The sequence below is a fragment of the Cynoglossus semilaevis genome, chromosome 9 (assembly GCF_000523025.1).
Source record: "Cynoglossus semilaevis isolate Cse_v1.0 chromosome 9, Cse_v1.0, whole genome shotgun sequence".
Classification (NCBI taxonomy): Eukaryota; Metazoa; Chordata; class Actinopteri; order Pleuronectiformes; family Cynoglossidae; genus Cynoglossus; species Cynoglossus semilaevis.
The window spans coordinates 18,437,124-18,463,969 of NC_024315.1; the positions used below are offsets into that span (position 1 = coordinate 18,437,124).

The following is a 26,846-nucleotide window of genomic DNA, read 5'->3' on the forward strand; positions in this document are numbered from 1 at the left end:
GTAGGGTTCATTTAGTTTGCTTGTTTTGAGTATTGTTTTCTTTTAACTGACTTCGGCCTGTAGATTGTGTTTTAAATATTTTAAATTTGACAATTTAAATACATAAATTGTCAAAGTTGAAACAGTCTCATTCCTTGAAGTTGAACGTGCCTTGGCGTCATATGTTATGAGCTGGAATAATCATGTTCAAACGTTTGTATTCAAACTGCCTGTTATCTAATCTCTGCTCCTTTTTATTTCTTTCTTCTCTGATTTGCTTTCTTTTAGTTCAGATTCCAAGGTGTTCAAAACAAGACGACGTCAATGATTTTTTTTTTTGTTAAAACCACAATGTACATTCAAACCAAAGCTGTGTTCGTCTCATTTTCTTTATGGTAATAAGCCCTGTCAGATATTGGCGTTGATGCTGCAATATGATTGTCAATTAGTTGTCAGGCAGGTAGACATAGATGACATCATACAGTATTTATTAGTACCTCTAACTGAACACATGAAGTTGAATGTTAACCTTTACAATCATTTCTGTCTACTGAAACCCTTTCAAATTAAAAGTATGAAATCACCCCATGACCTCACATATTTGATATTATCTTCTGTGCTTCATTTTTTTTTTTTTTTGACATTCGTCATGTCTGCGATGACGGTGAAATAAACCAGATCCCGTAAGATTGTACGAACGGACGACATAAACAGATTCCACGTCGGACAAAACTGAACCATTTCGTGTCGTTAAATGTGACAGAAACAGATAAGGGTTTTTTTTTTTCTATTTCCTCCTCGTTTATTTTACAGCATGAGATGAGAATACCCTGTTTTCAAGGAAACGAGGCAAGCTACCCTCCCCCTGACCCCTCCCCCAGGAAGCCTTCACCACGCTAACACGTTCCAGGTACCGTCCTGAACAAATTGATGTCTTCGTGGAGTCGTGAAGGTACAGTGTGATGTCACCACATACAGATGTCGGCTCAGTTGTTTCTATAAATACAGTTGACCGGTCGCCTGAAGCACAAGAATGTAATTTTCCGCTATTGTGATTTTTCTTTTTTTTTTCCATTACTACACTTCATCGGAATTTTTTTTTTCCCCTTCCGTTTCAGTCTGTAAACATTTCCCTAGTATTTAACGCCTCCAGATGCTAGAAGGGGTTAATGCGAAGTCCGGTTCCCAAAGGAGAGAAGGGGTTGACCTTGGCCCACATTAGAGCGTCATTCAGGGAGATTGCTGATTTCCCATCTTCCAAGAGAAACACCGGGCCCTGGGTGTCAAGGAATAAAAGAAAACGGACTTAAGCACTGATGGGATTGGGATTTTTTTTTTTTTTATATGGGGAAAAAATGGCAAATCATCCCCAAACTAAGACTGAGTGAAGATTTCTTGGGTCACCGGCGCTGCTCTGCTGTTGGCTGTAGGTAAGCTAAAGGTTGCCCAGATTCAAAACGTGGCACAGTGCCGAACATATTCATCATGCCAGCATGGAAACCATCAACTTGTTTCTCATGCTGGCAATACTTTCTCAACTTTATAGTGTTTGCGTATGTTGAAAGACACTACTGTATTTTTTTTTTTTTGAGACGCACTAAAAAAAAACCTAGCGTGCCGGGTTTGGCCCACGGGCTGTATGTTTGACACCCCTGCACTAAAATCTGAAAATCCTTCCAAAAAAACTTCCCTTTGTTTTGTCACCTAGCGCATGTCTGTATTTGTGTCTTTTTTTTCATTAAAATAATTATATATTGACCACACACCTGTATTCTCTGTCCAGTGAAGCAGGACAGCTGGACGTCAGAATGGCTCGGTAGGTTGGAGCCCGTCACGTAATCGGCCCCACGGAGGACTAACACAGCTGTGGAGAAAACACATGACACGTGCTTATTGTTGGATAGATGGGTTAGGACGCAGTAGGATGTGGCCCAGAGTTTGGGTCTCACCAGAGTCGGATGGCTGAATCCTCCTCTGTAGGCTGTTGAACTCCTCCTTCTGACTCTCCGATGGTGCACTGTGTACAGCGGACAGGACCGTTGTTTAGGTACAAGTGTCAACGTCACACCTCACCCGCATTGATTTTGTCACAAGGCTTTCATTTTATTAGGATCTAACGTTCGGCTGCTGTTGTTTCAAACCTACTTGCTGTGGCTCTGTGTACAAGCTCGCCAGGCCTCCAGCTCCACCGACAGCTGCTCAATCTTCAGAGGAACACACACCTCCTTGCGCTTCAGCAGCTGACTGAAAATTGGGAACGCAATATGTCGATTACACCTTTAACTTTAAGTCTAACGAACTGCCGTCCCCAAAATGTTTCGGACTATTTTAAAGAATTTACAGTGTACCTGCCAAATGTAGCCAGGTCATGGTAGTGGTTCTCAGTTATTTTGGGTTACCCTGGGCTACAGAAATTTTTTGTCACGCCTACCCCTGGATTAAAAAATTATTGAAAACCTCTAATATGCAATTGCAATATTTTCTATTTTTCTGAAAATCACTGTATGAGTTGCTGCCACCTACAGACTGGAGGATTGTTTTAGCATTACAGCAGTGGCAGACTTCTGTCTAGCGCTGCCGTGGGCAAACTTTTTTTGGAAAAAAATTTGGAAAGTACTGGATGGCCAGATTAAAAAGCTGAACTTTTTAATATTAAAAAATATTAATTTTTAATATTAAGCCATCTGGCCCCAGGGCCTTCGTTAGCCCATGCCTGGTTTTAGTGTGTCATATTCCATCGGAAGCCTGCCCCCTCCTGGACAAAATGTGTATAAATGTCAGGTGTGTGTACATGTACCTGGTATATTCATAAAGTGCAGGTACAATGCTGGAGTACTGTCTTCTGATGGCCAGCAGGGCTCCGGTATAACCGCACAGGATCAGCAGCTCACTGCGAGCTCTGGGTACAAACACGTGAAAGGTTTATGTAGGAGACGATGGAGGAGACGGATGATTGGAAAAAGAAAAAAAAAAACAAAAAAAACAAAAAAAAAAACATCAACAGCGATGACGTTGTTTTTACTCTGTCAGCTTGGACATCATGAGACGATCCGTTCGGATGTAGCTCATCAGGTCAAGGATGTGATGAACGCTGTCCACCGTCCAATCAGATCCACTCAGCTGCTCTGGTGAGGAGGAAGTTCACAGTTGACTGTTAGCTCTGTTACCACAGCACCTCAAAAATAATCATTTTAAAATAGGAGGATGATGGGTTCATTCAGCATCTATATCATACGTGTCAAACTCAAGGCCCCGGGGGCCAAATGCGGCCCGCCAAGCCATTTTATGTGGCCCGCGGGAGCTTAAAAAGCATTGAATAAAGTCCATGCAGCAGAGTTTATCAACATATGAAATTAAAAGTTTTTTTTTATTACACAGCATTGAACAATATTTGTAGCTTGAATAAATAATAATCAATTGCAGATACATGTTTTAGTCTGTTATGGAGGAGCTACATCTACCAGACTCTAGCCTGTTTGTATCAAAGTCTGAATGACTTTTATTTTTAAAATATTGCCAGATTATCATCAAATAAAGAAAGTAAATGAACTTTTTTTTTTCTTTTTTTTCACTGTGTCCCACTGCGGGCTGGTACCAAAGGACCTATAGACTTGTACTGGTCCGCGAACCGGGGGTTGGGGACCCCTGATCTATACAGTCTTCCATTTAAAACCGGCCCTTCAACAGGAACTGTATTGCTGATGTGGCCCCCTGGTGGAAATGAGTTTGACACCCATGACATCTATATTGTTTGAAAAACCGTTGGCGGAAACTACCTTTGATGTGATCGATCCCCAACTGCAGTGCATTCTCAGGCTCAGGACTGAGGAGGTGAAATTTAACTGCCGAAAATAAGTCTCCTTCAGACATGGCTGCCTCTGCCAAGGCCTTACACTCCTCTGATGGAGGGAGACCACACTGGAAGAAACGGACAACAACATGTCATTTTTATTTATTTTTATTTTATATAAGTTACGGACCAAAGGCGGGTGTGAAAAGTAACAAATTACATTTACTCACGTTACTGTAATTGAGTAGTTTTTGTGAGTAATTTGTCATTTTAAAGTAGTTTTGGTATTCTTCACTCAAGTATATTACCTTGCTACATGTGAAAAGAACCAGTTACTGAGTAAAAAAATTAAATAACAATCTGTGTTAACTGAAAGAAAATTTTGTGCGCAAAAAAAGTGCATATGGTTTGAATTTGCAGTATAAACATTCAAATGGATGTGTAGAATTTCAGTAATGTAAAGATATTTTGACTTAATTACATTTTTTAGTATTTTTTGACTTTGGCTAAAGGTATCGTATTTCCCGGACTATAAGTAGCTGAATAAGTCGCACCAGCCAAAAAACACATAATGAAGAAGAAAAAAAACACATATATAAGTCGCTCCAGAGTATAAGCCGCACCAGGCAGCTAGAGTGCCCCCTAGCGGCTGTCAGTGTGAAAATAACAAACGTGTAATTTTTCCGTGGGACATGAGTAGCAGATACTGGTGCGCAAGCCTAGAGTGCCCTCTAGTGGCTGTCAGTGCGAAAACAAGAAACATGAAATTATATATTTTATTATTATATATAAGTCGCAAACCCAGCCAAAGGATAAGTAAAGGTGAGACTTATAGTCTGGAAGATACAGTAATTATACTAGCTAAATTCTAACGAGCTCAAATTTACCACCTCTGGTCAGATTACTCTACATTACTCTGTGTTTGGGAGAAACTTAGAGTATCCATGGACAGAAGAAAAAGGGCCTCCACTCACCCGTTCGTGCAAGTGATTGATTTCGGCTGGACTTCCAGGGTAAAGAGAACACAGTTTAGCCAATAAAACCTGATTATCTGGAATCATTTGCAGGAGATTAGCAGACAGCTCCCTGGAAGACAGTGGAAAAATGGAAGGAACATGAAAACAGAACAGCGCTCAAAGAAGATAAACTACATTTTTGTCAATACATATGGGGCGAACGCAAGCCCAGCCAATGCAAAGTGCTCCTCTGAAGCCAGATGTACCATGTGTGCGTGGTCATGTACTTCCTAGCCAACAGTTCAAGGCAGTACGCGGTGGTCTGACGGGCGGCTTCTCCCAGAACGATGCCGACACATGAAGCCAGCTCCAGCTCATTACCTCTGATCAGGGTGCACAAGGCCATCTGCAGAGACCACAGACTTCATGTCACATGACACAACAGAAACACCCACTCAGACAAGGCCTGTGTGTGTGTGTGTGTGTGTGTGTATACACACCTTAATGTTGTCCACAGCTAGGTGACAACATGCAGCGAGGACAGAGCAGCCGTCCTGAAAATACCACTCGGCCAATTCTTTACAGACCCTGTGTAGCAGACTGGACAGAGAGAACAGCAGAAGGTCAGAGGTCAGGGTTCTGAGGTGGAGACGTGGAGGGACGGCTTGTTTGTTACCTCTGGTACTGTACGGTGTCCACGTCGTTAGTTGTGTGGTTGACAGGGGAGGTCTGAGGGGCACGAATGTTTCCTTCACATGCTCCCTGGAAAAAACAATATTTTCTTTACTATATTCCAGTCTGAATTTAACTAAAAGATATTTAATTTATTGTAAAAAAAAAAAAACATTTGTACAATGTTTCACTAAGCTCACCAGACCTACAAAACCTTTTAAATGTCCAAATCCATGTAAATGTGGAGACATGGCTGCAACTGACCACAGTCAAAAATAAAAATTAAATAAATTAAATATCAATAGAATAATTTTCCAGAAGGTAAAAGTTATAAGGAGACAGATTTGACATGAGAAATATTTACATTTACTTCACCTCAACATCAGAATTATATCTGTGTCTTATCCTATCGTATCTTTAGCTTTATTTACTTCACCACTCCCTGTTGGATATTACCCATCATGCTTTACTAAGGCATCAACGAGACTAGAATACAGCTAAAAATCCATTAAAAAATATGTTACCAAGGTGACAAGAATAAAAAACTAGGGGAGAATACAGCTAAAAATCCATTAAAAAAATGTTACCAAGGAGACAAGAATAAAAAAACAAGAAACTTAGCTGACTTAGCCTAGCTAACTTAGCTTAGCTGACTTAGCTTAGCTGACTTAGCTGAGCTGAAGTTACATCATTAAGTCCTATTGGTTACCTTATCTAACAGTGCCCTACATTACAACACACGCAGGCCAGCTCCATTGCTCTCCTGTCAATTTACACTACAGCAAACCAAGCTGCGTTTGAGTGAGAAAACTCTGATAACATGTTTGCTTTTCAGAATCACAGTCCAGGTCATAACAAGGACCTACGAGTCTGTCCATTATCATCCGTCTTCTTCAACAATCTACCCACCCGCCTGACTCTGGCAGGGCCAGGTTCCAACATGCTTTCTCTTCACTATCGTGTATAATCAGATATAAAACAGTTTCTGCTCAGTGACGGTACCTGTGCGATAAGTAAGGCCTCCAGCAGTTGTCCTCGGCCACTGAAGAATGTTACCAGCTTTTTGACGTCTGCTGTGGCAATGCAGTATGGGATAGCATCGTCATTATCTTCAGCCATGAGTTGATCTGCCCTCCTGGGTAAAAAAAAAAAAATCATTTATTTTATGTTTAGTATTTTTGTTGCTGTGGAGCTAGGGTTTTTTTTTCAGGTTGAATTTAAGATTTGCGTGAAATTAACGTTTTTCGCCTTTTAAGAAACAGTTCGACTTCTGATGCCCGGTTTAAAAGGATGTTGTTAGCATATAAATCTGATTGAAGAATGTCACAAGGCAAAACATTAGCTCTTAACATCCGAGACACTAATGCAGTGTTATTTTATTGTTTCATGCACCCCCTAGGGGACAGAGGTTTTTTCACACCCTCCACCCTCCCGATTAAAATACTATTGAGCGCCTGGTAATATTTATCTGTTGATCTGTAAAGACTGTATGAGCGCTTCTTCTACTAGGTTGAACAGGTGGCCTTCTCTGCTGCCATCTAGTGACTGGAGGCTTGTTTATCGTTCAAGCATGATTAAAAACAGTATGCTTAAAGTCCCCTCATCAACTCCGGTATGGTGTCATGTGTTTTAAGATTTTTTTTTTTTTAAATAAACCTTAGTTAGCAAAAATTGTGTTCAGCAAGCTAATTGTGCCATATTTTAGTTTTCATTTATTTTTACAGAGAGTAACAGTAAATAGTTTAATTACAGAAACACCGTTAAGTATTTTATTAACAAACTAAATACCAGAATAAAAACGTAATAATTAAGTTCAGGCTTTTTATGTTAAAAAAAAAAGACATAAACATTGTTTACCTCTGCATTAGCTTCTTCCAGTATTTCATGGAAACACCAGGAGCCACAGCTAAGGCTTTCTCCCACTAAAAAAGAGGAAAAGAAAAAAAAAGATCACAATATTTTTCGTATAATATAAGTCGCACTTTTTTCATCCTCCGGCTGGGTTTGCAACTTATACTCACGTGCGACCTATATATTTAAATATATAATTTTACGTTGGTTATTTTCACACTGATAGCCACTAGAAGGCACTCTAGGCTTGTGTACCAGTAGCTGCTACTCATGTACCACTAAAAATGTTTGTTATTTTCACACTAACAGCCACTAGAGGGCACTGGTACACTTATACGTATGTTATATGTTTTTTTCTTCTTCATTATGTATTTTTTGGATGGTGCAATTTAAACATACTCTGGAGCAACACTAATTAATGGGTGATAGAAGTTAATAAAGCTAGCTTAAAATGTTAATATAATGTTTTCCAGCAGAAACAAAACTAAGTAAAAACATCCTTTCTGAAAACAAACAATACTGTAATATTTGGTACGTTTCCTTGTACTGCTTGCATGTAAAAATTGATATCCCAGGATATGATAGCGATGAAACTGCCCTCTGCTTCAGACACACACTCACCTGTCCCAGCTCCACCATCAATTCACAGTATCGTTGAATTTGTCCCAGTCTCAGGTGGATGTCCGCTGCCTCCTTAAGTCTCTCCTCTTTACTGGGAGCTCCGATTCCTCCTCCAAATTTACACATCTTGACGATTGTCAGCTCCTGAGCCTCCGACTGCAGCACAAGACACGAATGAACTTGTGTGAGAAAAACTATTTGCATATTTGAATTACAACTTTTGTTCATAAAGTGTGAATGTTTAATTTGCTAACAGGGCTTTAAAAAAAAAGAAAAAAAAAACGTTTCTCACAGTTTTGAACTTGAGTAGGTGCTTCATGTGCATCACTCCTTTACTGTAGCTGCATGGCAGAAGAGAGTCGTCCTGGCCGTTAATGACGGAGACCAAGTCCCACAGGTTGCTGCTGCCTCCTGGTGGCTGAAAAGGTCAAAATTTCAAAAAAATAAGTTCAGAATTTACTAAATAAAAAAAATGCATTATTAAGGGTTGTTATAGACTTTAATGAGCATATATGTTTGTCTGGACATTTAACATTGGCTGTTAAAAAATAAAACAATAATTTGATGTGTCGTGGCAAAGAAGACAAGTGTCCGTTCACCGATAATGGAATGTTCTGGTTGTTTTTACCGAAAAGCATTCGGAGAACCAGCGCAGCCTTTTGGAACTGATGTCTGCGCTCAGTTTGTCCAGCTCCTGTTTGATGTCTCTCGACACTTTACCACAGAGCAGAGGAGGAGACCCAGGAACCATGGCGGTGTCTGCGGAGACAAATGAGCAGTGGGCAACAGCAGAGACATGTTGGCGGTGCTAGTTATACAACAACATATAATAGGTTTTTAACAGGGCGTCAGTGCCCTCCAGGGGCCCATGAGGGCACTACAGAAAATCTCGAGACTCTTTAATTAGGCATGTCCGGTGCTGATATCCAATAAGCAGATAGAATCCAAACATTTGTTCTATAATTTCCATATTAACTGATACCAATACATGCAGCCGTTTACAGCACACCACTTTCACTTTCACTTTCACTTCAAAACTATTTTCAGGTCACATCATCTGAGCCAAAACCAGGCAAGAAAAAAAAAACGATAACGATTCTTACAGATGTTGCATACAATTATGCTAATATTAGCCAATAACATCGGTTGCTCTAGTTTATTTCGTTTAGTTTATTTAACTCTAGTTTAAATCCTTTTTACTATTATCGGTTATTAGCATAACTATGTAATATCGATACGAATCATTGTCGGTTTTTCCTCCAATAATGAAATGATCCGATCACCAAATGATAAGACTTCAAATAGTTTTAAAATGAAAGTGAAAGTGTAATATTGTCATTGTGACACTGCACACCAGTGCACACTATGAAATGTGTGCAGGGTTGTGTTGATACAACTGCATATATCGCTATCGGTCATTTCAACAATATCGTCATATAGGATATCGGCAAACAGTTAATATCAGACGTCTCTCTGCTTTTTACATACTGTCGCTTCATGTTGAATGTAATGTGTCCAAAAGGTGGGTTTATTTCAGGATCAGTTGTACATAATACAGTATTTCAAATAAATACACTCAAATAATATGAAGAAACTCAACACGAGGGGTCACCATCTTGCCCGGGGTCACCTGCTAGCCCCCGTGGACTAATCTAAGGTGCCCTCAGGGTACGTTGTAAAAGTAAAACTAGTCAACAAGATGGTCAAAACTTGTACTCTTACTGTTCTTTTTAAATCAGTTACACCGTGCAGTGATATTCAAATGGGTCCAATGACGATGGTAAGAAGAGAGTGTACTATTGTATGTCCCTGAACTACCGTAATTTCCATACTATTGAGTGTTAATATTGTCATTGTGACGCTGCACACCACTGCACACTATGAAATGTACATATATAGGCCGCACTTCTCTATAAGCCCGTAAAAATCCCGAAATTAGCCGCTTCATTGTTCAAGCCGCAGGGTTCGAAGCTGATGAAAAAAAGTAGAGGCTTTATAGTCCGTTAATTACGGTAATTATTATTACATCGTTCTGGACGTCTGTATCAAATAAGTAGCTCTTCGTATAACTGAGTGACCCTGAAGTAGCGCTCAGTTTCAAAAAGGTTGGAGACCCCTGGTCTAAAGAGAGCGCTGTGGAGTGAGAGACACCACAGGTCTGTGGTTCTCACCTGTGTTTCCAATGATCTTCTCCCACGGCTGCCCTGTCAGGATGTTGAGGAGCAGAGGGGAAACGACAGGAGTCAGAGACCAGAGTCTGACGGTACTGTCTCTGCTGCAGCTGGCCATGGTGAAAGGACGACTCTGGTGACAAGTCAGACCTCAAACACAATTGAAAAGGAAGAAGAAGAAAAAAAATTCAGAATCATTTGTTGCCATGGACATTTCATCAATAAACACATTCGTTCTTTTCGTTTGGTCAAAATGTGTGCAACTTTTTGTTACTCTGCTTTAAACAATCAGTTTTACCATAGACATCAGCTCCATGGTCGTAGGCCGTGTCCAGACAGGTGCCATCTCTGGTGTCCCACACTCTGATCGTATAATCCCAAGAACCTGGTTGGAGCGCATGGGAATACAAAAATATTTGAACTTCTAGATGACTTATTGTTTGACTTTTTTTGTATAAATAATATACATATTTCAGGATATCTTGACGCATTTTCTTTTTGGACCTGTCTACATTTTGGATTTTCTTTTCACAAAAGTCGTTGTACATCGTCTTTCACAAACTATGATGTTTCGAGGACATTCATGACAGAAACTGTACACATGGATGCATAGGGCATGTATTTTTGGACCTTTATTTTTTAACTTAGAAATAATCGTTTTTCTTCTTCAGGAACTTCAGGAAAGAATTGAGTTCGAAAAACCGAGGTTTTACTGTACTTTGAGTTTGGTGGATCTTTAACGCCATCCAGTGGGATATGGAAGAAAATACCTGAGATGAGCAGATATGGCACCTCTGTGTTCCACATCAGGCCTCTCACTGGAGCTGTGTGACCACTCAAAACATTGATGCAGGCGTCCTGTGTGTAGTCCCATATACGAACGGTGCTGCGCACACAAACTCTCTTTTAAGTCACCACATTTGTTACTTACAGTACAGGACAAAATTATTAAAAATTATTAAAAATTAAGGCCGTCATGCACTTTAACTACAGGTGGAACAAACGTCCTATTAAAAACAGGAGCATTTTAATATGGAAACGAGGTAACTCGGCGAGTCTTAACGTCTCCTCTCTGTCTCCTCAGGACTATGATCCGAGGAGAGTACTCCATTATATCCCAGCTGAAAAGAGAGAGTAAGTTACTGAGTTACTACTAAATATTAAAAATTATAAAAAATTATTAACATTTATTAACATTTATTAAAATTATTAAAAATCATTAAAAATCATTAAAAATTATTAAAAAATATTAAAAAATATTTAAAAATATTAAAATTATTAAAATTATTTAAATTATTTAAAAAAATTAAAAAATATTTAAAAAGTATTAAAAAATATTAAAAATTATTAAAACATTAGTAAAACATTATTAAAAATTATTTAAAAATGATCAACTATTTAAAATTGTTTATTTAAGTGATTCCCAGCACAGAACACAGGCGGTCCATGTTTGTGTCGAAGCACTGACCCGTCATCTGATCCAGAGCACAGGATTCCCTCTCTGAGCGGAGACCAGCGCACGTGGAAAACCTTGGCCAAGTGTCCGGTGAAGACTTTCAAAGGCTGGTCAGAGCTGGTGGCCAGGTAGTAGACGCGGACATTTTTATCCTCGCAGCCTGTTGCTATCATGTCCCTGCGCAAAGAAGGAAGGAGCACGGGATAAAAAATGGGTTAATATCATACATAAAAATGATATTAAATATAAATATGCAATATATATGTATATATCAAGATAACTACCTAGATAAAACTGTAGTAAACCTTATCTGCAAAAATAAATGTATTGATAGAAAACAAAAATTGAATAGATTATTCTTTACAAATTAATTAACGAGATTTTGATGTTAATTTTGGCAGCCTTGTAGTAATGCAGGGTCTTTCCTTTTGTTTAATTTAACTTTATCTAAAATTATTGCTCATTTTTTTCAGGTACACAGACCTTGCGGGAAGTCCAGAAATGGTCAAAAGTAAGCTAAAAATGTCTAAAAATATTAAAAAGTGAGCTAAAAAAAGTCCTAAAATAAACAACGGCATGTAAAAATGTCAAAATTAGTAGGAGTGAAAAGAGATAAAGATAAAGAAAATTTAAATTCTACAAAGTGAGGTTATAAAGTCCAGAAAATTGGAAAAGAAACAGACTAAAAATGTGTACATAAAATAATAAAAAAATCAGCTTAAAATATCTGACAATTGGCAAAAGTAAGCTAAAAAGTCCAAAAAAAAAAAAAAGCCAATGCAAAAAAAAGTAAGCTAAAAAGTCCAAAAAAAAATAAAAAAGCCAATGCAAAAAAAAAGTGTGCTAAAGAAGTCTAATAATAGTAAGAAAAATATTTTTTAATGAGCAAAAAATATAATAACAGTCGTGGAAAGAAGATCGCAACCTGTGTCGTTGTTGTGGTTCTTACTTGTTGTTCTGACTCCAGTCACAGCCGAAAACAGCCGCAGGATGTTTGTACTTGTGAAGGATTTTTCCATCAATGGTGCGAATGATGCTGTTTATTTAAATGTAGACAGAAAAAGAAAGACGTGTGAGACTCACACAGAGAAGACAAAAAAAAAAAAAAAACAGACACAGACAACAAGAAACTCACCAGAATCCATCTCCGCTACATGTGGCAATCCTCTTAGAATCCTTGTGGCTCCAGGATATGCAGAATATTCCATTTTTACCGTGCTGTAGGGGGCAACAGAGAGTTTGTCAATGCTCTTATCACTGCAAATTCAGTTAAGGCTTAGAAGTTGAACAAATAATAAGATACATTAAAAATATATATATCTGTGCTCAGTGGTAAACATTAAAAGCAATAATATCGTATTGATGATAAAGTAAGCTAACAATTTGCCCAAAAATAGCTTACAGCTAGCTGAGCATAAAACCTCAAGTTCAACTCCAAAACTTAGCAGTTAGCACCGTTTATATACAAAGGTAAAATACTACATTATATTGGGTAAAAACACAATAAATCATATAGTAAGGAAAATACTGTAAAAATACTTCAAAGTCAACACGGAAACGTCTAAATGTTAGCAGTGAATAACTGAAAGTAGCAAAATTGGATTAAGGTCAGAAAAAAAAAACCAAAAAGCTACAAAGCAAATTTTTAGGATAAAACTCCAGCTAGCAAATAATCAAAATCTCCAAAGGCTGTTGAAGATCATCTTTAGAAATTAAGTTCACTCAAACGGCACCGTTTGTGTGCTCATGTGACAAATGCTACTTCTGTTCGTTTTACTCATCAGTTTTCAGATGGAAAGTGACAGTGACCTCGTTGAAGCGAGTGATTATCTTCCCTTTCCTCACATCCCAGATGAAGGCACCGTTACGAGACGTGGCCCCTGCTATGCAGTTCAGATCGCCTTCAAGAACAAAGAGAAGCAACGGATTATAGCGTGTGCACACCATAGCTTACAATTAGCTAAACGAAAACTTCAAGTTCAAATGCAAAACTTATAGCAGTTAGTTAATACAAAGGTAAAAGACTACATTAGATCGTGCCAAAAACACAACAAAGTATATAGTGAGGGAAATACCGGAAAAAATACCTCAAAGTCAACACTGCAAAAGTTAGCTTAGCCTCAGTTAGGCTAAAAGTTAGCAAATTCTGTTGCATGAACAGTGAACTGGAATCATCTTCTGATTTAACTCTGAAGGAGAAAAAAATAGGTTAAAGCGATGGGTTTCGCGATTATTTTCTGCCATTAGCCCCTATGGGACAGAACTCCCCCGCCAAAATAAAATACTATTGAGCCAAAATAAAATACTATTGAGCTCCTGGTAATATTTATTTAATTATCTGTACAAACCACTGTATGAGTTGTTGGCACCAGCATTCTGCATACAATACCCAGATTATCAATATAGATTAATAAAATGGATGGATTAATAAAAAGCTGCAATGCTGCCATCTAGTGACTTTCACTTTCACATACAGCCGTTTTTCCCCAAAACCATTTTTAGGGTACACATGGGGTTTTCATTATGGGAGGAAAACCCGATAACAATTCATACAGATATAACATAATTATGCTAATATCGGGCCGGCTATTGTCGGACATCACTCGATTTTTCCAGGACTCGTACACAATTTCTGACTGTAACTGATGTTACCTGGAGCCCATGACAGAGAGTAGACCACGCCTTCATTCCCAGGAGAAGTGTTGACAGCCGTCAGTGTGTTTGTGTCCCATATTTTTATTGTTCCATCAAAGCTGGCCGTGGCCAGCAGGTTAGGGTCATCTGGTTTGAACTTACAGTCAAAGATAGTTTCCACATGACCCTGGAGAGACAACGCAGAGCAAAAACATTTTTAAAATAGACACTCTCTCAGACTCGTCATCGTGCCAGCGCTGCTGAAAGAGCGTTACAGAAATACCAGATCTCGCAGGAAATCCCACTTTTTGGCACCCATGTCATAAAGTCCCACGCCGCCATCCATGAAGCAGCAAACTGCGTGACCAGGGGGCAGGGAGAATGAGCGGTTCTGGGAAGGAGTGGAGGAACGGCCTCGCTGGTGGAGCTGGTGTGCTGACTTTTACTGGGAGAGCAAGAACTTGGAACTGGAAGGGAGGAAGGGGAACGTAAAAAAGAAATTTAACTTCACGGAAGTGTGTCAAAATAAATGAGTGACCAGAAATACCTTTAAGGTAGCAGAGAGAGACTGTAAATATTGGCCCTGACAACACTGTGTTAAGAATGAAATTCAAGAAAGGCTTTGATGTCGGAGACTTTTAAAGCTACAAATCTGAATCACAAATCACTTCAAAACTGATCAGTGAACCCTAGTGGCTGAAATCAGAAGCAGCGTATTTTAGTTGAAGGTTCAAAACAGTTTCACCTTTCTTGGCCAGGGGTGAGTTGATGACATGTAAGGCATGAAATCCATTCTTTTTCAGTTTGAAGCTGTCCAATGGAGTGGAACGTGAGACGTTCCACACCCGCAGAACTCCCACCTGAGAATCTGACACACACAGACACAGAGATGTGACGAGCGTTTCAAATGTAGGCCTTTAGGGTTAATCCTTATCCTAACTCTAAAACACAATAAAGAATCCCAGCTTTCTTTTTTTTTTTTTTCCTGAAAAATGTCCCCACAAGCAAAGCTAAACCTAGACCTCAAACAGACACACACAGATAACACTTCAAAAGGTTCCTTCACCACCTTGTGATAAAAGACACCAGATGGTTCAAACACCCCAGGTGATGCACTTTTTTTTTCTTTTTTTTTTTTTTACCTCCAGTGATGAACATTCCTGGTGCTGATGGAACCCAGGCCAGACACTGAACTGAGGCAGCAGCTGAGGGGAAGCAGAAGGACGTGATGCAGGTCAACGCCTCACTGTCCACCAGCCGGATTCCATTGTGGAGGTTTGACACTGTCCGAGAGGAAACACTGAATCATCAAAAACACACTGGTTTTACTATTACTATACTATGATGAATATATATTGAGATATGGCAAGAGTGAACGGTGTAAATTCAGTCGTACTTGGTCAAATTTTGTGCCAAAATTGCCCAAAGTTTACGAAACGTAAATACCAGAAATCTAAAGAAAGCTAACGGTTAGCTGGACAAACAAAATATAGCATTCGTTGCTACATACAGTACATGCCATAAAAATTGCAAAAAGTGATATAGTGTAAAGCAGTACTTCTCAAATAGTGGGGCGGGCCCCCCGAGAGGGGACTTTCAGTATACTGTCGTTATTCATGCTTGAACGATAAACAAGCCTCCGGTCACTAGATGGCAGCAGCAGCGCATTTTATTAATCTACAGCAGAACCTCGGTTGTTGAATGCCTCCCTTTTCAAACGATTCGGTTTATGAACAAAATCATTTAAAAAAATTGCCCCAGTTGTCGTATCATAATTCGGTTGCCGAACAAGAGGCAATTTTACGCAAACAGCAAGTGACAGAGCAAGTGACTGAGCGCGTGGCGTCAGTCTTGCCTCAGTCAGTGCTCGGGACGTACAACCTAAGAACTGTTGGTCAAAAATCGACAAAGAATTGACAGATTAAAAGAAAAGAAATAACAAATAACAAACAACATGTAGTTGTGTTTTTTTTTTAAGTCAAACCAAGTAAATAGTCAGTGGACAGGAGATCCCACTCCAAGGCACTGACAGGATCTTCCTCGTCTGTTCCTTCCAACGACTCTGGGCGAAGCACGTGCTTCTGACTTCTACTGCCTGGAAGAACGGGGGGGACACGTTGGTCAGCAGGATAAAGGAGAATTTGGGATTTTAGAGTCTGTTTTTTTTAAATTACAGAATCAGCAAAGAGTCACCGATGGGTGAATGTTTACACAAAAAAGAAATTCCTCAATAGATTTCAACACAGATCGAATTAAAAGGCAACACAGTAAGACAACCCATGCTAAAATATACGGTCAAAATATATAGCTGCAAGTTAACAAAAGATACAAATTGTCTTCAACCTGCAGCCATATTTACCAAGTGAAAAACGTAGTTGACAATAATAACTAATTTTTAGCCCAGAAATACCCTAAAAACAGAACTGAAGCTTGTGCTTCAGGTCGGTTAGCTTGTAGGTTAGCAAGGTTAGCAAAAAAACTGAAGTCTGGAAAGGCTGAAAGTTAGCTCACAGAGAGTTCAGCTTTAGAGTTTTTGCTTTTATATAACTACAGTCAGATATGAACAGCTACAAAACCCTTTTAAATTAAATTTTCTCCAGCTTAATGAAAATGCATCTTTATGTCCTACCTGGTTGAAAAATGGACAAACTTCCGTCCGTATGTCCAAACACCAGTTTGCCTTTCTTAGAGGGGTGCCACCGGAAGAGGCAGATGTCTGACAGGAAGGAGTGGGCTTCTTTATGGACGGTGAGTCCAGGGTTAGAACCACCGTAGACCCAGATGTACAGCGGACCACGTTGGGACACAAAGGCCACACCATCAGCAGAGTTCCAGCACCAGCTGACTGATGTGGGCACACCTGGGAACAAAAGAGGACAAGCTGCAGACAACCAGTTTTTTTGGGGGTTTTTTTTGGTTATCATTTAACCATATATGGTCTTCCTGTAGTCTAATACTATGGAGGTTTCCTCTTTTATACATAAATACAACACCTACAGTAGTCCATACAAACTAACATTTACTGGAAAAAAGTGCAACAACCCATAAGTAAATGAGTTTTATTTTTAATTTAAAAACCATAGACCTTAAAATTGTAAACAAAAAATCGCAAAAAATCCATTCAAACTGCAGAAAGTGTATTTTTAGTTAGCGGATAACTTACTTTTTGAGATACACGTTGTTACAAAAGTTACAAAAAATTTGACGAAATACACGTGTGCTATTTACATTCAATAAAGTAGGTTCTACAACACACGATTATGTTTATCTATGAAATATGCAATCAACCATCGTAATACTTTTGTATTGGCCGTTCAGTTAATTATGTGCTATCGCTTTGCTACATTTTCGAAATTGTTGTTGTCATCAATTAGCTAAAAATCTTTTGCATAATTTTTTTCTCGTGTTTCGCTGTTCTTACGAAACACGAGATACCTCTCAGCTATTTCTTCTACCTCCACCCTAGTATAAGGGTTTTTGCAACAACATAGGTTGAATTCTCTTAGTTCAGACTGACCACACGAGGCAGCAGTAGACGAACAAACGTAGTAGTAAAGGTATTCAACCCCATCTGTTTACCTTTCGTGTTGTCCAGTCGGGCCACGGCTCTCTGTTCGGCCACGTTCCACACGATGAGCAGGTTGTCAGCGGAGGCCGACGCAAAGAGGTCAGGGTTGTTGGAGCACCAGCTAATGGCTGTGATCGTCTTCTTGTGCTCGGACATGATGGACCTCAGCTTGTATTCGTTGTACTGCTGGTCCAGCTATCGCCGGCAGGAGACGCAAGGAGGAGAAGAGAAAAAAAAAACAAGGTGAGGTGAAGTCAGTAGTGGATTATCAATAGCAGAAAGTAGCTAGAGATATGGGTAAAGCAAAAAAAAAAAAAAAAAGGAACCACGTGTATTTACATTAAAGCAAAATCTTCATATTAGGCTAATGCTACAATGTGTACGATAGCAAAAAGTCATGCGAGAAATGTTCAAAAGTCGGTCAACAAAGCCATAGCCATTTAGCTAGTTAGCCACAGATTTGACGAAATAATAGTTTAGAGAAGAGAAATACCAAAAGGCAGAAGAATTGTTTGACTATTTTTTAAATGACGTTTAAAATGACGTTTCGACAACTTAAGTGATTATATTAGTGTCAGTCAATTTAAAAACCTTTCTGCAATACCGGCAGGACGTTTAAAATGACGTTTCGACAACTTAGGTGATTATATTAGTCAATTTAAAAATCCTCTCTGCAATACCGGCAGAGCCCACAAGAGGGCTACATTGTACCCTTATATATGCAACAGGTTCACGTTAACGGAGAGGTTTCAAACACTTAATATGTTTTATGTAAGACAATATTTTCACTGATTGATTTTTAAGCATTTAAAAAATATATATACTGTACAATCAAGTAGAACTCTCCGTGACGCAGAAGGCCACGAGTTTGTCACAAATTGTTAACGAATGTGGTTATAAAGCCATACTATACACTGTTGAGTAGATGTATCTTTCTTTTACTTCATTAGCTAAGATAAGGTCCGGTCGTCTGACCCTTGACATGACAGGAAATGTGCTTGATAGATTTGTGATTGGGCCACAAGCTGACCATTTTTCAAAATAAAACATAGATTAAAAATAAAATGCAAATAAGAAGACTTACACTGATGGACACTATAAAAATACGGAAAGAATATGGAAAAATACGACTAATAAATAAAAATGCAAATAAGAAGACTTACACTGATTAACTTACACTATAAAAATACGGAAAAAAATATGGGAAAATACGACTACTAAATAGATATTGGTAAAATACGTGCAAATAAAAACGTGCAAAACATTTAATTAACAGAATTATTTTAAAGCAGGTTACACCGTAAAATTCATATTTTCTCTCTGATTCTAAACGACCCACAGCCCAGTACCAGTTCACGGCCTGTTGGTTGTGAAACACTTAATTGTATTTAGGAAAATGACCTCCCAGTGGCAGTAAAGATTGCTTTTGTCTCGCATAAACTATCACGTAATATCCATTTATAACGTGTAAAGACTTCGTCCATGAACACAGTGGCTTTACCTGGTAGATGTAGATGGCCAGTGTAGCACAATAGGCGAATCTGTCCCCACTGGCTGCACAAACATCTTTATTCCAGGGCTGACAGCCTGCGGCCAGCAGACCCACCTGCTTCACTTTGGCCATCCTCACCTGCAGACACACATCACATTGACTTTGCAGTAAAGTCAGTCATTTATTATATATTAAAAAAAAGAACAATATTTTATTATAAAACAGTAGTTAGGCAACGCATTTTTCAAAATATACAACCACATTCAATTATTAGCACCTTTTGAAACTGGGCTGCATACTGAGCTAAAGCGCAGATGTAGAAAGTATGTTTGCAAGCTAGCCACTCATTTCCATTTGTCAAGTACTGAAATGAGAAGTTACAAGACATCCACACAGATCTGGAGAAAACGGACAGATGAAGGCGACCTGTGACCTAGTGGCTAAAGGACCGCATTTGTGTTGTGTTTCGAACTAATAGCTTAAAAATAAATCCTGTTTCACAAATAAAGGCTAAATTCAGGCGGCATATTTAGTTCAGTGTGTGCATGCACTGTGTGTACAACGGCGAACGAAGCTGCGTATTCTTCTACATCCGCAGGTAAGAGAGGATAATTAAAGATTAAAGACAAGGGGTGGTGAGAGAGGATTTAATTAATCTGTGCCGTGATTGGCCAAACCACCAGGGAACTGATTGAACGTCTGAAGGGTTCTTGCGTTCACTTCCACCAAGCACACAGGCAATCTAAAGGACTGATGCTAAGAAACATTTATACCGTAGGAACATTAACTACAAACTGAAATCAGAATTCCATTTGTTAGGGTACTGTTCCTTCAAGAAGTCTCTCTGTCAACGGATTGTCAAGAATATTAATTAGGGTTTTCGCTGCTCCGTCGTGGGAGTTCTTGAAAGGTTTGTATACATTTAAACATGTTGCCCTTTGGCCACTGTAAAAACCCCAGAGAGCCATTATCTGACAGCAAGGTAATACAGCTGTGCACAGTTAGCACAGGATACACGCTCCACTTACAGCCATTCAACCGAAGCAATTTCACAAACAATGACAAAAAGGAGTTACACAGCTGTGTAACTGCGGCTCATTTGCATAACGCAGGTCTTATCGGGTTATGTCATGAAAACAGATTATGACCAGAAGACAGATGGACGGATATACCGGAGTATAAGCCGCTACCTTTTTTTCACACGCTCTGAACCCTGTGGCTTAAACGATACGGCGGCTAATTTACGGATTTTTAACGGAGTTCATACCGCTAGCGATTCAGTGACTTTACACTGGTAGCATATGTCTGTCTGTGAATGGCCATATGCGTATATGCGCACAAGAGAGAAAAACTGTAGCGAAGGTTGAGTGCAGTTGTCGCCCTGTCATGTTGAAGCGTGAGTTTGTTGTACAGGAGCTGTTAAAAAAAAGTTTCCCTATTTCTGTTTACCTCTGCTGCGGACAGGCATGAAGTGAAGGGAGTTAGCCCCGGAGCTAATGTTAGCTTCGGCCCTGGAGCAGATCACTAAGTCTCCCCTGTGCTTTCCAGCTACGGTCGGGGCGCCGATGCAGGAAAGAGCTAACGTGTAACCAGCCGTGTTCAAAAAAAGTCATTGTGACACAGCACACCGCTGCACGCAACCAAATGTGACCTTTGCTTTTAACCCATCACCAAAGTGAACAGCGGGCAGCTTTTAAGCTGCCCGGGGAGCAGTGTGTGGGGACGGTGCCATGCGCTTAGAGCACCACAGTGGTAACTTCCGGACCTAAGTCCGCTTCCTTAACCACTAAGCCACCACTGCCCACTACTTTGAATTTATTTAATTAACAGTGAAAAAAAATAATTATAATTTGTGTAAATATCCCATGTGACAACGTGGAAACCTGAGGCTTAAAGAGAAGAGCCTATATATGTAAAATAATTTTTTTCTTAAATTTAGTGGGTGCGGCTTATATTCAGGTACACTCAATAGTCCAGAAATTACGGTATGTTTTTGGCTAGCTTGCAATAAGATATTCATTTTAACTACTCAAAATAAACACGATGCTCTTGACCACACAGAAAATTTTGTGTCATTCAAGAAGCCATTCTACCCCTTGCTGCAGTGTCAAAGACAGCAACTGATGACTGAGTGTTGCATCTTCTGAGGGTGTTATACTCGTGTTATAATTCTCATATTGTTTAAAGCAGTTAGTGAACCAGACAAAAGGATAAAGGTGACGAAGCAGCAGCAGTGGGGGGAGGAAGATGAGAAGGAAGAGGAGGAGGAAGAGGAGGAGGAAGAGGAGGAATTTTCTCCTGTTGCTGTAGCAGCGCATGAGTCAGTGACAACAAGTGTGTGCTGCTGAACACGCGTCCTCCTCCCGTCTGGTTTAGTGATCCAGAGGTTAAATATTTAAAAACAAAAAAAGAAGAAGAAGAAGAAGCTGTGAAGGAAGAGATGGACAGTGACTACAGATGTGTTGTGTGTTGTGTAACTGGATCTGGATGTGATGTGAGGTTGTAGGGGAAGGAGAGACAACCGTCAGAGAACACTGCAGTGAGTCATGAAGAAACATGAATATATATATATATATATAAATGATGTCAACATCTTGAATGAGACATTGTGAGTGTGAATGTCATCCATACAAACGAAATGACTGAAATGGTAAATAATTGAATTTTTTAAAAAAAAACACAATTTGAATTATTAGCTTATAACATATGACGTAAAAAAAAACATAAAGAGCAAATCATTATACCCACGTATTTGCCATAAAAGCAAGTGATTTTTTTGGCAACATTTGAACTAACTTTAAGCAGTGGGCGCGAAGGTAAATAACAAAAGGTCAATACAGTTCAACCAAGAGCAAAGTAAAATTTAAATAAAAAATAGATAACTGAAATAAATACAGAAAAAAAACCGATAAAAAACGAGTTAACATGTTCAAAAATGAGTAAACATTTTCACCGAGGAATGTTTATAGATACATATATATGTAAACACACACATATATATACGTATATAACCATGAATCTTAACGTTATATTACAGCAAGAATATGGCGATAAGTCAATGTTTGAAATAAGAAAATAAGAATATTCAAAGGACAAGCCAGATCTCGTACATAAATTACCCTGTGAAAGTGTATTAGGTGTAACGCGGTTTGGTGTGAGGGGGCTGTCATTATTTCCAAAACAACCAAGGCTAGCAGTGGCATTAGTCTCCTTTCTTTATTTTCTATGCCTCAACAAGTAACACTGCCCTTATTTTCTTCAATCTGATTTTCCATACATTTATATACCAGCAACAACACTCCTGAAACCAGCAACACTTTTGGCTGAGTTCCTTAGATTCACCCTCGCTTTGACACAGCCTTGTTGTCATTTACTGTTTACGCTGAAAAATGCCTTCTTCCCTGGCTAATGGGGTTTGGTGCGATTTGAATGTTTAGTCCTAAAAAAAAACAACAATTAAACATGTCATTTTAGTCTGATTTCGCATGATGGTGCTCATGTGCGTGTTGTGATTAGCCCAGAGGCTGATGATGGTGAAATCACAACCGCATCTTTTTCCTGTGTGCGTGCGTTAGAGGGAGAGACAGTGCTGGGCAAATACATCAGTCAGCTCTACTAGGTTACCCAACATACAACGCTACATAGATATTTTCAGTCTGTGTGTGTGTGTGTGTGTCTGCCATGGTCTTACCGTCAGGCGCTGACCGGTTCGAGGACAGTTCCAGGTGCTGAAATGAATCCTGTTCCCCGTCTTCCCAGTGGGGGGAGGTGTCGTGGAGGTGTACCTCCACATGGGCTGTGATTGGCCATAGGGAAAATATCCTGCCCTGTGATTGGCTAACCGCACTGTCACAGACATCGTCGTCCTCCGACTGAACGGCAGAAACCAGTGCGTTATCGCTTCAGTCAAGTGCATTCAGGGAGCCAGTAGTGACACCTTGTGTCGAGACTGTAAAGGACAGCATGTTTATAAGTCTGATTTGTTGTTTCAGTTCACACATCATGCATTTTTTTTTTAAAACCATCTAATAGTTTTTAGTTGCTGAAAATCAACATGGTTCTGATTTTGTTGCCTCATTTCACATTAAAGTGTCAAAATGTCAAAGATGGTTTTAAAACCTTAATATTGGAGGAGTTAAAATTAAGTTGAAACTTTTAACTCCTCCAATATTAAGGTTTTATAACCATCTTGACCTTTTAGGCAAGGATAGCTTGTACCCATTAACCTTCTACAGACCTTGCATAGAGAGTGGTAAAGAATGCATTCCATTTCACTTTGAGTGACATGATGACACAGCCAACACTCCTGTCAAACAGGTCTGCAAAGTAGTTAACCATTCATTAGAAAACATACATCATACAGTTTAAACGCTTCTCAAGTCTTGCAAAAACAACTGCTTTACAAATGTTGTCAATATACAAATTTTTATTACAAAACAGAAAAATCCATTCTACATGAAAGTTCCACATTTATAAAAAAATGGTTGCAGACTTATTTTTTTAAATCAACTACAGATAAATCCTGGTAGTAAAACAAGTGAATAAACAGCACCACTACACACAGGACAACAGCAGTGCTTCCAGAAAAGTAACTCTTAAAACCTTTGACTGAATGACTGACCACTGTCTGCAGAGGTTTCAGTCCAGTTGTTTTCACAGGAAGATCGTGCATCATTTCTCTTTGACAAGTGAACTGGTCCTAATAACAAACCGTTATGGGAAGTTGAGAATATTAATTCAAAAGACAGTATCGAACTAAATCCCTGAATTTTAAGAATTATGCGTCAGAGGACCACAGGGACAGCAGGCTATAAACTTTTGCAAACATACAAAACATTAAGCAGAACAACGCTTCACATCTTGAAAGAAATCACTTATTCATCATCGTCATCATCATCGTCGTCGTCATCTTCCTCTTCATCATCGTCGTCATCATCGTCATCATCAGCTGGTTCTGCCTTCTTGGGGGGCCGACCTGGGCCGCTCTTCTTACCTGCGTCGCTCTTTCCTGTACCGCTCTTGGCACGGTAAGCAGCAACTTCCTACAATAAATCAGAGGTGTTATTGCAGACAGAAAGCTGGATCCAAATACAGTTGAATATACTTCTAAACCAAGGTCCTATGTCAAATTTGTCTTATTCCCTCCACCCTAGTTATGTTTAATAACTAAAGCCGTGTTCTAACTAATAAAGCTCTATCAACAAAAGTAGGTAGAAAATAACCCAGCTATTTCTTGTTAGACATACGCCCAACATTGTGAATGCAATGTTTTGGTATACCTGTAAGCATTAATACAGCCTCAAGAATTGAAACCTTGCCATCTCTATTGTTAGCCAAGAACAAAGAGTTTAAAAAAAAAAAAAAAAACTTAATGATATTGCCCAAGGCCCTTTTCAAATCAATTGAAAGAAACTCACATGTGTCATTACTTCAAGACTGAAATTTCACGCAGTAAAAAGGATTACTACATTAACACCATTTGGTTTAACCATAAATGTATAACAAATCTTACTGCTGACATTTATGAGCTAAACAAGTGCATTAGTAGAATGTTTAAAGAATATGAAAATGCAGAGAGACAACAGGTCCGTTACCTTCTCATATTTCTCCTTCAGTTTGGCTGCCTTTGCCTCATATGGAGCCTTATCTTTGGAACTCTGAGTAGACCACAGCTCCCCAAGCTTCTTGGCAATCTCTCCAATGGAGATGCCTGGATGTTCTTCCTTGATTCTGGGACGATGATCAGAGCAGAAGACGAAGAAAGCAGAACTACAGAAAAAGAAAAATATAAGGGTTATTTAACAACAACAGTTCAATTTAGTGTATTACCTTAATCTTTAAACTTACGGTGGTCTCTTTGGGGCATTGGGGTCCTTCTTCTTCTTTCCCTTCTTGGCACCCTTTGGAGGCACATAGGTCTTCATCTCACGTTCATAGCGGACCTTGTCGTTCTTTGCCAACTCCTCAAACTTGCCCTTCTCTTTGCCTGACATGGTCTTTAAGAAAAACAACCTTAGTCTTAGAATTGAAACTGCACCATAAACTGCAAACAGCATTTCAAATAACTATTCTTACCTTCCATCTCTCTGAGCACTTCTTGGAAAACTCTGAGAAGTTTACAGAGGTGCCAGGGTGTTTCTTTTTGTGCTCCTCACGACAGGTTGCAACAAAGAATGCATAGGATGATGTTTTTCCTCTCGGTCTATTAGGGTCCTTTGTCATGACTGCGCCTGTTCTATGTTAATGTCACAAAAAATAAAATCATGACTTAGCAACAGCATAGGAGAAGAGTTCTATTTTGTTTACATTGTAAAAAAACATATCCAACACAGTAGATAAATGATAATTTCAACATCAAGAAAAATATTTACTAGTATAACATGTGCTCCTAAAGTGAAATTGTTTAGCTTTCCCAGTTCCCAAACGTCAACCTTGCATCATTACATAGATTAAGCTGGGAGCCCTTTTAAAGCTTGCGACCACATAGCCCCCTTTGACTCTCCAGTGGTGCCTGAAGCGGCGCTTGAAAAACACTGCCAAGAAACAAACCGGGATTGTAATTGAACCACACGTTAAACGTTCTATGGGAAATTAAAACCAGAGTGGATGAATAGAGTTTTTTTTATTATTACTATTAATAAATTTAATTTACTTTGTGTTGCTGTTCAGATGATTCTTAAAGAGTTAACCTTCAATCCCAGGGGGAGAACGAAATAGTTAAAGCTTTTATCTTTAATATCAGCTACTACCTCCGAACAAGCAGCACATTATCACAGAAGCGCGTGTGGAACAAACAGACGTCGTGCAGGTTATTTTAAGGCTCTAATCGGATTTCTGGCTCCCTGCGACAGAACAGGCGCGACTCCATTTTGTATCTTCCCGCCCAAACTCAACTGCGCCAAAAAGTTATCTAGTCAACAGTACAACAGGTTTAACCACAAAATACCCCCACTCTGTTAATATACTCACATAGAACTATCGATGAATAGTCACAACAGTTGTCGGTTATCCGAACAAACAGGAATGGCTGCGGTGAGCTGAGGCACGCGTTGACTACAACCAAATGGCGTTTGACGAAGAACAGTAATACGCTGCGCCACAGTAAACAGCGGTTACAAAACTTCTCTGCTTCCACTTCAAATATTATTTTAGGCCTCAAAAGCCGACCTTTTTAGCTAGAGTGAGTTTTAAAGAAGCTATAATCTCAGACTTAAACACTTTTGCACAACAATCACTTTGTAATAGTACGCGTCAAATTCTCTGTAGGGGCACTAAAAATAGCAAAAACCGTACCGTACATGTGAGAGCAGACAATAACAGCAGCAAAGACATGAAAGTATCGATAAGTTAAAAGGTGAAGAGAATCCTTTCTTACCTGCTGACTATAACACAAGTTCTATACGAGTGAAAACGGAAGGAAGGCGCGTCTGTTTTGTCGACGCCACAGCCCCGCACTAATTTCTGCAGAACTACTTCCAAAACTCCTCCGCGCCTTCCTGCGGATTGGTCCTCTAAGGGTATTTCAATTTGAAACGTTGGGCACGAGGGTACATGCGGTGCGGCGATTGGCCGCGGATAAAAGACGTCACAATATACGCAAACATGAGCGACGTGTGTGCCGATTGGTTGTAGCTGGGTTTTAAACGTTCGGCGCGA

The 26,846-nt window shown here is 39.3% G+C and overlaps 2 protein-coding genes across 6 annotated transcripts; both read right to left on the reverse strand.

Annotated features, from left to right (window-relative positions):
* Nucleotides 1-322: 322 nt before the first annotated feature.
* wdr17 (WD repeat domain 17) lies at nucleotides 323-23,462 on the reverse strand. The gene is given in 33 exon segments (XM_008317802.3): nucleotides 323-1,255; nucleotides 1,746-1,843; nucleotides 1,929-1,996; nucleotides 2,125-2,223; nucleotides 2,777-2,878; nucleotides 3,002-3,104; nucleotides 3,756-3,897; nucleotides 4,744-4,855; nucleotides 4,992-5,131; nucleotides 5,226-5,325; nucleotides 5,402-5,487; nucleotides 6,400-6,532; nucleotides 7,255-7,319; nucleotides 7,870-8,025; nucleotides 8,162-8,287; nucleotides 8,498-8,628; nucleotides 10,041-10,190; nucleotides 10,339-10,425; nucleotides 10,811-10,926; nucleotides 11,509-11,673; nucleotides 12,446-12,532; nucleotides 12,632-12,714; nucleotides 13,306-13,397; nucleotides 14,149-14,317; nucleotides 14,414-14,532; nucleotides 14,535-14,597; nucleotides 14,876-14,998; nucleotides 15,273-15,413; nucleotides 16,115-16,225; nucleotides 16,760-16,990; nucleotides 17,710-17,893; nucleotides 19,200-19,328; nucleotides 22,882-23,462. Coding segments are annotated over 33 exon segments (4,056 nt in total). The 5' UTR covers nucleotides 23,107-23,462; the 3' UTR covers nucleotides 323-1,135.
* A 136-nt stretch (nucleotides 23,463-23,598) lies between these two features.
* On the reverse strand, nucleotides 23,599-26,718 carry hmgb2a (high mobility group box 2a). 5 transcript variants are annotated; one of them, XM_008317800.3, is made up of 5 exons: nucleotides 26,566-26,718; nucleotides 25,266-25,425; nucleotides 25,038-25,186; nucleotides 24,785-24,959; nucleotides 23,599-24,232 (listed from the first exon to the last, which is right to left on the reverse strand). In XM_008317800.3, the coding sequence occupies exons 2-5, from the start codon at nucleotides 25,410-25,412 to the stop codon at nucleotides 24,065-24,067; spliced, it is 639 nt and encodes a 212-aa protein (XP_008316022.1). In that variant the 5' UTR covers nucleotides 25,413-25,425; nucleotides 26,566-26,718; the 3' UTR covers nucleotides 23,599-24,064.
* Between the last annotated feature and the right edge of the window lie 128 nt (nucleotides 26,719-26,846).